The following is a 13,444-nucleotide window of genomic DNA, read 5'->3' as shown; positions in this document are numbered from 1 at the left end:
ACACACCGGTCCTGATCACAGAGAGAGAAGGGAGCAGGCCAGACACTCTGCCACTTCGGAGAGCCCCCAGCTGCTCAGTTGGTATGTAATTTATACACACACACACACATGCACACACACTAACATTTGCCAACATGCTTGAGGTCAACTCCAGTGCCCACTCACCCAGGCTCAGGGATTATCATGACCGTTAAAAAATTGATCACATATCAAAGAAAAAAAAGAAGAAGAATGTATTCATTATACATTATTGTAGGGCAACTTTAAGTATTAATGATTTCTCCACAACAGCGTAATTAATGAGCTGAGAAACTAATAGTTGGCCCTACTGGGAAAACAAAATTAGGCCCTCACTGCCTTCTTGCCTGCCTCGGACCCAGGGACCCACATCACATCATGAATATCAAGAATGGGGGGTGTAGGTCTCCCCACCACCACACACACATACAGACACAGACACACACACACACACAGATTCTTTGTCTGTAATTAAACAAGGTGATTTGCATGCCTGTAACACAGATTAATATGGAAGGGGGAGGGGAGGAGGACAGTGTGTGCATGTGTGTTGGGGGAGAAGACAAATGTGTGTGTTCGTGTGAGGTGGAAAGATGTTAATAGGTTGGATGCTGCAGGGATGGAGTTTATGGTCACAAAGTTATCACATGAGCCTGCAACATCGAAAGCTTAAACAATCTGTCAAGATAAAATCAAAAGTTTGAAAAAAAAAGAAACTGTTCAGCTGTGTTTACTGCTATAAACTATTTGTGTAAATTTGTGATTGTTTTCTTGCAAAAATCTTTTATATAACAGAGGAAATTTAATTTCCCTCTCTTAAAAGCTTGGAGTGTTGGTTACAAATTTAAATACCCTGATAGTTCTTTTCTGTAGCACCAAGAAAGTGACCTGTTTGATGTTTGTGGCTTGTGTGGCATAAACAAGAAAAAATGAATCGTTAGAATGATGGTGACAGCCACTGCTCCTGAACAGCCAAACAAGAAAGATGGCCACTTACAGAAAATTTAACCTTCATCAACAGAAAATGCAAGAAAAAAGGACGACAGTGCTGCGCACACAGAATGATTGACAGGAGTATGTGGAAATGTAGCAGTGAGCACTTAGTTTGGCACAAAGGTAGAGGCCAAAAAGGGAAAAAAATGTAAACTGAAAAAAAAAACTGAGGACATAAGGAGAAAATTAATATATGAAGAAAAACATCACAAGTAAGAAAAACTCCTCCTTTTTCCTGTTTGAATAGATGAGAAGAAACTTCACTCTGTTAGTGTGAAAAGGATCTGAGTAAGGGGATATTGTGGGTTAGCAGTGAGGCTTTGGGGCTAAAGCCAGGCTGAAAGGCTAAAAGGCTGAAGCTGCCTTCCACTCTGAATTCCCCTGACTTACTGTCTGAGAGCACGTCCACACAAACACACACATTTGAGCACACACACATCCATAAATTCACAAACTGCCCCAACCAAAACCCTGCTTCTCTTCCCCAAAAGTATCCAATCCCCCTTATACACACCATCTCAAATATGTACCAAAACAGACAAGCACATATACTCACACACACACACAAACACACACTGCATCCTTTAAACACATGATTTCTCTGCACACATCTACACGTAGCCCTTAACACACTCAAACACATCACACACACAGCCCTCAGCGCTTATATCCTCTGATTTATGGTTGTTTAATATACAGGAATATTAAACGCGCGTAGGTGAGGATCCCTGTCGGCCGCCGGCATATTAATGGGTCCCGCGGAGCCTTGCTGACACCCTGTTTGTCATGTCGGGGCCCCGGCCCCTGCTCCGGATGCGCCCTATCCCATGCACACACATGAATACCTATGATACCTATGCATAAGTAATGGGACAGCTTCCCGGCTTCCACCACAGGTACCGGAAAGCTGATGGAAGACAAATCAGAGTGAGAAAAACTGAGACAGGGAGGAAATAAAAAGTGGAGTGAGAAGGAGAGAGAGGCAGAGAGGAATATAAAAACACTCAGGTGGTAGTGCTAATTTCAGTTTAAGGATCCAAGCTTGGTTTTGCATTTGTAATAATTAATGAATTCAGATTTGATTATGGATTAAAAATCACTGGAAAACTTGATACATGAGGACGCCTGTGTGAGTTTGTTCAATGAAGTAAAAGAGAGCGAGGAACTCCAGTAAAAGTTGATGAAGAGAAAATTGAGAGGTAGTTTAGTTTCCAGCAAAGGACGTTTTGAGTTTGGATATTGTCATGTCTGGTTTAAAACAAGACAGTGCTGGCTGGTCAATAATATAGATAATAATAGACAATATTCTCTGGCATCCAGTATCTCAAAACTGTGCAAGAACTAGTCAGTAAAATAATCAGAAATTATTTGAGGACAAAAGTTCCACACTGTTCTTTGTTAAAATGTTGTAATCCATACCATTTTTCAAAGTGACTGTCACCAGCTTTAATTTTCAAAGATCATTCTTAATAACATCTTAATTAACTTCTTTCTTAAATATCATATAGCGGAAACAGTTTACTCTTACTCCCAGTATCACAAATACTGTTGTTACACTCTGTAATTTAAAATGATATACAAGTGATGGGAAATATTAGGCAGCTCAGTGAAGCATATGATGCCAGGCAACTTCTAGCGAGCATAGAAAGAAAATCATACCAGTGGGAGCTGTTCAGAAACGCCATGCTTCATCAGCTTCAGAGAATGACGTGCTAATGGGTCAAACCTTAATGTGATGTGGCTTTTTTTCTTTTTCTCAATGAGTCGACACTGGCTGAGACGCTACGGCGCATACCAAGAAGCAAGGATTTTTACAGCATGGTAGCATGTGCTCTGTTTGCGTGGTTAAATGAGTGTGTGGCTGCCAGGCCCCGTCATTATTGTGTGTGAATGCGAGAGAGTGTGTGTGTGCCTTGGTTTTTCCTTCCGAACTGTGTGACACAATGAACCACCTACCCCTAACAGTAAAAGGAAAAGACAAATTAACAAATTATACAAGGCTTTACAAACAAAAAGTACTAATAATGTGTTTTTATAGGCATGTTGTAATTTTAGGATAAATAATACGATTTGTAAAGTTAGATGTATGCGACTAAAGTTGTTTTAGGTTGTACGATACACTCATAATTATATTATAACTAGTGGGATTAAATTGGAATGGTTTCTCTACACACCTGGGTGCTCTTCCGTATCACAGCTGATGCAACGGCCAGAAGTGGGATTTTTATTTTGGAAAACATAGCCTGACTGTTACACACTGGTTGAGTGGAAAGTCACTTATCCTGTGGCAGAGGCACACTAAGGAGAATATGATATGCTGCTACAGCGTTACAAAATTCTCTTTTCCTGCATCATGCAAAGACAGGTATCGCTGAGGTTTAACTAGTTTTGTTTTATTATCAGCTCTAGATAATACAACTGATCTCCTGGAGACGGGGTGGGGTGATAGACATGTCACAACACTGTTTATGTTACTCTGATATGTACCCGTCTGCCATTTCACCTTGTTTCACTGCCTTCCCTCAACTTTGAAACATTGCCAGCCGTGACACACACACACACACAGATTCGCAAACAGACTTCTTTACTGCTACCACCCTCACAGCAAACTTCAAACTGTACACACCGTTCCATTTGTTGGCAAACTTATCAACAGACAGGAAAGACACTGAACAACGCCAGGGAGGCAAAAGTAAACAGTCAAAAATACAGAAAAAAAAATTACAGTTTGAGTCAACTTTAAAGTTTCCCTCACATCATTTGTCCACATTTGGTTTCCACTCAATATCCTGAATTCACATGTTGCTGCAAGCTGCTGTGTAATGGAATGAAAAGATTGCAATAACAAAGCACATGACCCTAAACCTCCTTTTCTCTTTCGCATCTATTGTACATATTTTATTTTTTTTTAGATCAAATGACATCTTCTCCTTCTTGCCTGTGGCCTTCTGAACACCTTTTTGGGCTTCTCATGAATATATTTATGTGTTTACCAGGAAGAGCTGTATGTATAGTGTGTGTGTGTGTGTGTGTGTGTAGTGAGGGGTGTCAGCCTTTCTGTATGGGAGGTCTATACTTGTTGTGGCAGGACTCGCCCACTGGAGCTCCTGGCCCCTGACAGAGCGCTGCAGGGCCTGTCTTGCCCCCGAGCTGAAAGTTACCACCAGCAAAACAAATCAAACGCTACCCCCTCCCAAACCTTGTCAGCTGGAAAATGACATTCTGCCCAGCGGCCATTCACAATTAACAGCAATTAATTACACCACACATGGCAGGTAAAGGGAAAAACCTCCAGAAAGATTTTAGTTAGGCTGTCTTGCTCTACTTTCACCCTCCCAGGGTCTTATTTCTTTAACATATTAACTTTTCTCAATTGTACCTGATCATGTCAGGGGCCTTGGCATTTTTAATTTGGTTTAAACACAAATGTGTGAAGAATTTTGTTTCAATATTAGACTGAAACCACATGAATAACATAACCCCTACTCTTATTAAAACACTGCACAAACTAAAAATAATTTGCATTTTTTTTAAAGGACAACATTGTAACTTAACCTCCTGGTTAACAAAAATAATAACGATTACCATTAGCTTTTAAATCCACTATTTTACACTTACTGAAAGATGACCTATAGGTCACATTGTTCATGCCAGAATTAGCGCTTTCAGAGTAAAACTTGTCAACTAATGTGTGGAAAAATAGTTGATTTTAAATATTATCTTTGAACACTGAAGAACATTTCTTGCCCTGCCACCCTGTCACTTCTGGATTGCCGTGTTTGAACAAGCTTCTGAGCCGCGTTCAAATTAAACAAAGAGGCCTCGAAGCGCCCGGCCAAAAGTATCATCATTACCATTCTCACCCTGCTGCCAAGTTTAATATTTTATCTATTACTCTGTCTGGCAAGTTTAAGTGCACAGCAGCTACCAGATACCCCCCAACTACCCCCGACCCCATCTCAAATACTAATAAGCAATGCTGGATTTTAACGTTTTGGTAGAAATGAAAGGTTTCTCTTCTGGAGAACAGAAATGACTGAAATGTTCATTGTTAAATGTTTAAATAAATCTAATCTTATAGGTTCATACAGGCAATCATTTTGTCAAAGCAGGTATTCGCCTTTTTATAATGGTGGATAGTAGACGGAAACTATTCACATGCAAATTGACCATGGAAGAATATTCACTTTAAGTTTCCAAAAAAGTTAATGTGCTATGATTAACTGTACTCATTTGTGAATTAATGGAAAAAGACTTGCTCTGTCATTTCACTAGAACTTTGTTATAAGTTTTTTTTAAAACACCTCTGTGGAAGTCCAGAAATCCAATTTTCACTACTCCATGTTATAATTTTTTCCTCCCCCAACTTTCAGAAACAGTAATTGCTAACAGACATCATATCATGAAATATATATGATTCAGCACCCAGAATGCAATAACACTTCCTGCATCTGCTATTTCACACTTGCAGATGTGTACAGTAAGTTCTGCCTCATATTTTAGTGAGTGGTGTTTACCATGAAATCCCAGAATAGACTGAATCTGTGCTAAACTATTGAACAACAGCACTGTATGTGTGCTATAAAAAGATAAATATTCTCCCAGAGTAAAATATAATTTTTACATACTTGTGATGACAGTGAGCCTGGAGGCTGTGTAGTGCATTCATCGGCGTAGATGCCGTCTTGTTATTGGCAGCGGTGGAATGTAACTAAGTTAGTTTTACTCACATATTGTACTCAAGTACATATTTGAGGTATGATATATAACAGTATATGACTCACATGAGACATATTTCTGCATTATGAATATTTTTACTTTTGATACTTTATTTTGTTAATAATATGTACTTCAACTTAAGTGACATTTTCAACACAGAAACTTTCACTTCTAATGGGATAATTTTGTATTGTAGTTTTGCAACTTTTACTCAAGCAAAGGCTCTCAATACTTAATCCAAAACTGTTTACTGTACAGTCACGTGTTCAGTACTCGTTACAGCCATCTGTTCTGTTTGAGAGCACTTGTGCAAGATATTGAAATCCCAGTGGCCAGTCTGTTATAATCACTGGTTGTTCTGACATGAAAACACTTTCACTTTTAAGCAACAACTGTGTCTTATTATATTTTGTGAAGATTCCCAAACTTGTGACAACTACGTATTATCTACCAGCCATTGTTGGACTTTTAAAAACTTTTAAGCATCTCTCCCTGGGTTATATCCCATCTTGCATTTAAGATGGAGACATGCTGAATTACAGAATCACAACACCAGCAAAACTTGTGATTTCAAGTTATTCTGCCATGAGCCAAACACCTGAGCTGTAAAAATGGAAACATGTTGCTGTACCTTCTAGCTTCATGCCAACAGTGAGGCACTTTTGGAAGCGGCAGTACGGGCATCGCTTCCTCTGGGTCTTGTCAATCTGGCAGCTCTGGTTCTCTATACATGTGTAGCGCTTGTTGTTCTGGACGGTGCGCTTGAAGAAGCCCTGCGGAGAGAACCAATTAAGACGTCAACCTGCTTGACCCCTGCAATGCGATGGTAATTGGCCCATTCACACTCCCAGACAGATGGACAGGGACAGACTAAATGGATACACACACACACACAGTGAAGTTTTGAAAGCTATACTCCAATTGATGTTGTGATGCTGTACAGGCACACACACAAGGCACATAAATCACACCATGAATACGCACATTTTCCAAATGAAACAAACAGAGCATTTCAGGTACTTTTTGATTAAGTCACATTTAGAAATTATTTATAAAATTAAAATTTTATTCAACTTTGAATAATAGCTAAACATAAATTCTCTACACCCCTTCTTTATTCACTGTATTATAAACTACTTTATAAAAAGTATAAAATCTAATATGGGTCCTGTCAAAATTGCATTACTATTCTTAATATCCTCTATTCAAGTAAAGACTAAAATTTATGGGGAAAGCATCTTTTCAACTCTCCATTTAATTATTGAAAAATATGAGCACAGGAGTCCAAAAATCCAATAAATTATATCCATAATTCACAGTTCCGGGATTACAGATATTCATACCTGCAATGTGGAATTAATTATTGGCAGCAGCAGTGGAAATCAAACGAAGGGGAGATACTATTAATATATTCTAGATCCATAACCTAGGAGGAGAATCCTTAAACCTGGTCTTTAAAAAAAATAAAAATAAAAAAAGAACATGGTGCTGTCAATATCTCACCAAACACAAATTTAATTGACAATCTGCATTGCCTGATTCATCCAAAGAAAAAAAAAAAAACTGCTCTCAGTTTTGGATTATTGACCTCTCAGCGCTAAAAAATCCATGCTTCAGAGAGAACTTTCTTTCCAATTTTCCACTTAGCACACAGCGTGTGCTATAAATATCTGAACCAAACTGGATTCTACCATGCTTTAAAAACCACACAACATCACTTCTGGAGATTAAGCGGACGGGATCCCACTGAAAAGCTCTCATCTGACCTATAGTTCAAACCAAGAAAAGGAACTCGTCAGGGCTCATTTTTGTGAGTAAAGGGATCGCTGCAAGCAACTTTTGCCTGCCTCTGTTGTCATTACAAATTACACACATCATTTTGCCCAAAAAAGAAATAAAATCTGAAATAATTCTGTGAAGTAGCTGTAAGACAAATAATATCCAAGTTGAATTTGATGAATTGTTTGAGTAACTAGGTATTCCTGACCTTGGAATTCCGTCCTAAAAGACTGCACTCTCTCTGCACAAAAACAGCAGCCAGGAAACAGCTTTTACAACACGTCAATACTGACCAGCAAGTCCAACAAAGAGGCAGGAAAAATATAATTCACATAATCACTCTATGTCCTCTGATCCCTGTCTCCTGTACCTGCGCTAACTTTGAAAAAGAAAAAAGAAAAAAATACCTTTGACTTCAACTTGCTTTGCTCATGTTTATTTTCCTTTTACTTCTGCAGGTCAAAAATATAGTTTCTGTCATGTTCACTGTGCACTGTGGCTCTGACCCTTAACCTTCCTACTAGTTGCTTGTAATGTTGGTATTTTTGGATTTAGTTCTCCCTAAAAGAAGCAGGCTTGGATTAAGCCTGTTTGTGCACAGTGAGGACCATGCAGTCCATTTTGGCTTGTTGTTGTTGTTGTTGTTAAACCAAAAGGTATGATGTAGTTCCATGTTTACTTTGTGTGGGCTGGTGTGTATGAACTAACACCGTCTGTATGAATAAAAGGGGATGTGTGTGTGTGTGTGTGTGTCTCCCCGTATGTGTTCGGGGAGGTGGTAAGATTATGAGGGGGTTAAAGAATCTTCACTTGTGTGATTCACTCTTTCTCTCTTTATGTGTGTGTGTGTGTGTGTGTGTGTGTGTGTGTGTCTGTGTGTGTGCATAGGGAGGGCTAGTTGGGTTGGTGCAAGGAGGGGGTAGAGGGTAGTTGTAAGTAAATAAGGATTCCATCTAAAGACTCACTACTAATTATGACCAATGACATACCACAAAGTCAGAAAATGCGAGGCATACTCTGGTAGAGCATAACAAAAACTGAAACTGAGTTATTTTCATTTTAATAGAAAACTAAGAATAAAATGTAATTGCTGGTTTTGGAGAGGGACCTTCACTACAGTGGAGATGGATTGCGCTGCCTGGCCGATAGCGGATATTTAATGTCAATATGAGCCTGTAACATGTCAACACACTGATATATCACTTAAGCCCCGATGATCATACTTTTACTGAATAGACTGCCTACATTTTAGAGATAATCAATGACAAGCTGCAGGTAATTATCAGCATTATTAATGTTTCAACAAGGATATACACCACTGTATAACAGACCTCTTCATCTACATCCTGCATGCGCATGCACACACAGCAGTGTTGCAGCTTAACTGGGAAATGTGTTTGTGGATTGGTTCTCCAACACAAGCCTGTGCTGAGGCTGAAAAGCATCAGAGATGCCACTGACGTCTCCCTTCAAGCAAGTGCTTAGCATTTCAAGGTCATAATATGGGATAAAATCTATAACATCTGCTTTGAATAATGACCACATAGGCAAGAAATGTGCGCCGCCGCATCAATACCGTGAGCTGCAATTTTACACTGAATAGTGTTAACACAGAGACATTTGTCTTAGCTTAATTTTGTGCTGACAGCTTTACTGGACAAAAAAAAAAAACTTGGGCAATGCCTATTAGCTCGGTGTTGAGGAGAACAGTGGAAATAGACAGAATGGAACAAATAGGTTGTTGATAGAGCTTAAAGTAATAGCGGCAACAGTTTGCACAACAGTCTCCTCGTTACTAACCTGCGTATGGAAACATTTTACAACCAAACAATGTTGCGGTGCTCTTAATGAACTTATGATGAGAGTTTTGGACAGTAGGACACAGGCTTGTACAAACAGATTCATTATGATAGTGTACTTTGCTTTCTGGGTTCAATCCTCCTCCTCCGCCTCCTGTGTTTGGTGGTTGCAAAAATGACAAAACCCCACTGCATATGTTTGTACTCCTGTTTCACTTCCAAGCTGTTCACCACTTTACAAAATCCTCTGACACTCACAGGAAAAGTTTGTTAGATCAACTGTCACAGCAATATTTGACCCTGGGCCTCTTTACTGTTGGTTTTCCTGCAATGTTAACGACGAGGAACTAAATCTTTGCTCTACTGTTACACTTGTTGCAAGTCACTCTGAGCAAGAATGTCGGCTTTATGCCTCATGTGCAAATCTGTAACTGCAGAAAAAATGCTTCTCCACAGATGAATAGCGAGGTTAATATACTGAAAAAAACGCAGCCATTTAGGAATATAAGAGCCATAGTGTTACTGTCTGCGGAACGTGCTTTAAAATTGTTCAGAGCAAATAGGGCTGTTTGTGGAAATATTCAAGGAAAACGATGACATTTAAGTAAATGACGATACAAAAGAGTACATTTACTCAGCTTAGTGCAGCTACACTACTGAGTAATGCAAACACACTTACAGTTGATAATAACGCAATCAAACCACTCTAAAGCCACATAACCTAATACTGACAGGCTTTAATGCAATGTAGGAACTTTATAATGATACAATTTATTGGGCAACTATAAATAACTCTGACCATTTTTAGACATTAGGAATATTTCATGTATCAAAGCAGATACGTGAAGGTCATCACAAGCACACAATGCCACAGACACACGTCGTCACTACGGAAATATTATTGTAATACTGCAGCGGGTTTTTTTTTCCATTCTGGTGTGAAGGCACTTACCTTGCAGCTCTCGCAGGTCAGGAGTCCGTAGTGATACCCAGAAACTTTGTCTCCGCACACGGGGCACATCTCGTCCAGGTCTTCGTCATAAGAGTAGTCCATCATTTTTAACTGGGGGGCTGCAGAGGAGACACGGACACACAGAGAGAAGTCTATTGCTGTGCTGAGCAATCTCTTTTCCAAAAGCCCACTTTCATCCATCAGGATGAACCACGGGGAACCACGCGACGCAACTGAATGAGTTTTTTTTCCTTAAATTTTTTTTAAAGCTCTGTTGGACTTTTAGATGTTTAATTTGAGGAGGGGGAGACGACGAATGGTCGATTTTGGAACGACTTGAAAGGACGCAACCATTTATTTCTCCTTGTTACCGCCTTCTCGTCTACATTCGTTGCAGACAGGAGCCAAAAAAATAAATAAATAATAATTTTTAAAAAAAGCTCATGAAAGCGAGCCTCATAAATATGCATGCATCTAAGTCGTGAAATCGCTTGGGGAAATGGAGAGATATTAGAGTTAAGGATTGGAGGAGAAAATGTTACCGCCCACAGACAAATGAAGACACAGAAAAGCCCTTATCTCTGCAGGCGAGGAGAAAAACATCCAAAACCAACTTGAACCAACATCATTTTTTTTCCCACTCTCGAAGAATCACCTGCAACGCTATGGGGTGACAGCTGTAGTTTATGTTATGCTTTATAGTGGCTCAAAACATTTAATATGACATTCTGCTTGCGTTGCTTTATAAGTGGTCAGTATAATGTGACATGATAATTTTTCCAAAGCACTTTAGGTAGTTATTCAGAATGAAGAGTAAAGAAAGATAAAGCAGAAATATGACTAATTATTGTAACTTAAACCGATTTAGAAAAGCGTAACATTTCACCATCTTTGCACATTTCCTTTTTCACACATATTACACTTGTGTTAAGATTTGACACATCATACTAAACGATTCGAATATTATTGTGGCATATGTGTTGTAGCCCCCTCCCTTTGCCTTGCAGATTAGAAATAGTTGCATTGATACGACTGCATGTGACAGCGCTAAGCAAACAGCCAGGCTGACATTTATAACAGTTACAAAAGCTTTTATGGTTCTAATCATAAAAAAGCAGCCGGGATCAAACAGGAAAGCCTCAGTGGATGTGGCTGTAAAAGTGGAAATATTTTGTCAACTAGACGCCTTCCAAGGCCTTCACATATATTACTGCTCTACTTCAAAATCCACTCATCTGCTCACTGAGACCTTTTAATTAGACATGATTTCTGGTTTGTTAACGTGTTGCCCTGCTGGGATACGCGCTGCATATTCCAGCTGAAGCAACAAGTTCCACCGAGCTGCCGTTTCTTTCACACAGGAGCTCAGAGCAAACTCTCATTTCCGAACTTTTTTCTGCTTTAAAGCCCCAAAAAGGAGAGGATTTTTAGGGGCCTGTGCTCGTGACGCACGGCAGCTGCAGATTTGGACACGTTTTAATAGAGAAAATAAACATTATCGGGAGAAGGTTGGAGTTATGCAGTGCACGAGGCCGTGGTAAATAGAAAATAAATTAGTACCTCCAGTTGGAAGTGTTCCTAACGCCACAAATAGAGATTATTTTCAGAAAAACGTTTGTCTTTCAAGGTTTTAGCTACATATTTCCCCCCTTTTACAGTATCTATGCTGCTGCTAAGTCTCTATGCTGCTGCTATAGTTATTATGAAAACCATGGGTTCACATTTTAAGGAATTATAACAGCATTCGAAGCTGCGTTGTCTCTAAACTTAAAGAAATAAACATATATATTTTAATGCAAAAATGAGAGTTTAATGCAAAATTAGAGTTGAACCCCCCTGCATCCCCCGCCGCTTCACATACAGTCCGAGGTGTGTGCGGATGGCATTGCTTCAGAACATGCAGGAATACACCGGTCAGCAATCCGACTCTCACCTGCTTCCTCTCAACTGGACGCCACTTGCTCATGCAGTTTCCAAAAAAGCTATAACGTGTCAAAAAAAAAAAAAAAAAAAAAGTTAACGATTCCAAGAGAAATCCTTTTTAATTCCGAGCTACCTTGTTTTTACCGTTGTGTACAAGCAGATAACGAGCTCTCTAACAGCCACTCCTCGTCATCAGCGTCTCATAAACCAAGACCAGGCAAACTGATTGTCCGTTTATACCACTATGGAATGACACGAGGGGAAACGTCAGCTAAGAATTTGTCCCTCTTTAAATTGTTGCTGCTTTTGTGTGTACTTTGTAGAGGCAGATCAAGAGCAAAAAAAAAAAAAATAAAAAAATAATTGGTGCCGTAGGGAATTTGGATAAAAGTGCCCAATCTGTAAACGTCAAATTGGTAGGAGCAATACTACTCCAATCAAAGCTGCACATTTTTTTTTTTAATTCATGAACCTAATTTCGCACATTTAAAGATCTAAAGCAATTATGCTCGCACTGTTTGAAATTATTCGTGAGATGTTAAAACAAACTGTCAACAAAGATAATGAAAAAAAAACTATACGCGAGTATAGCGTCATAAAAAGCGATTTTTGGTGCCCTTTTTAAGTTCAGTTCAACCTGATGCTGAAATTTTTAGGCCAGAATAATAGAAATTGCAAAACAGAAATTAGTTAAGAACATAACAAAAAAATATATTAGGATTTATTTGTCACACAATTTTGATAATTTTATTTTGTCTGTAAAATAGAATTTTTAGGCTCATCAGACTGACGTTAGGTGGCCCGAGGTCAAATATTTTGCTAGTGGACAAATCCCTGAATCAAACCTCTACAGTTAGACTCTGCGACTGTTGTTTCTTTTTGATAAATTGGCAACAAGTTGTCTTAACCGCTCTTCAAATAAAGAGAAAATCACGAGTCAGTTCTGCATATTAGTTACACTGCTGAGACGAAGTCAAGTGGTTCGTTATGAAACCATGTCAGTTGATAAAATTAAATACACTTCTCTGTCTCAGTTTTTTTATGCACCAGGCGCCCGGACATTTCCAGCGTGAGTGACAGCCGTGTATAATCATTGTTTGATCATGGGCCAAGCTTTTAAAAGGTGAATCCAAGTCGGATCTGCGTATATAACACTTCATTATTACATCAGGGCTTAGACTGGGAGAACGTAGCAGAAACTTATTTTGGAAACCACAGTGAACGCATTTCAAAAATATCTCGGTGAAATAGTTTACGTATA

At 39.1% G+C, this 13,444-nt stretch overlaps 1 protein-coding gene across 1 annotated transcript in view; it reads right to left on the bottom strand.

The window, feature by feature from the left end:
* The window catches only part of nr5a2 (nuclear receptor subfamily 5, group A, member 2), a 68,202-nt gene that overhangs the window by 53,759 nt on the left and 999 nt on the right, over positions 1–13,444 (bottom strand). Inside the window, exons 2-3 of the mRNA XM_041040403.1 lie at positions 10,261–10,379; positions 6,362–6,503 (exon numbers count right to left, since the gene is read on the bottom strand). Coding sequence (XP_040896337.1) covers positions 6,362–6,503; positions 10,261–10,379 — 261 coding nt within the window. The remainder of the gene's footprint in view (positions 1–6,361; positions 6,504–10,260; positions 10,380–13,444) is intronic.

Source organism: Toxotes jaculatrix, chromosome 6 (genome assembly GCF_017976425.1).
Source record: "Toxotes jaculatrix isolate fToxJac2 chromosome 6, fToxJac2.pri, whole genome shotgun sequence".
In the NCBI taxonomy this organism is placed as follows: domain Eukaryota; kingdom Metazoa; phylum Chordata; class Actinopteri; family Toxotidae; genus Toxotes; species Toxotes jaculatrix.
Note: the sequence above shows the minus strand (reverse complement) of the source record. Positions and strands in the feature narration are given on the sequence as shown.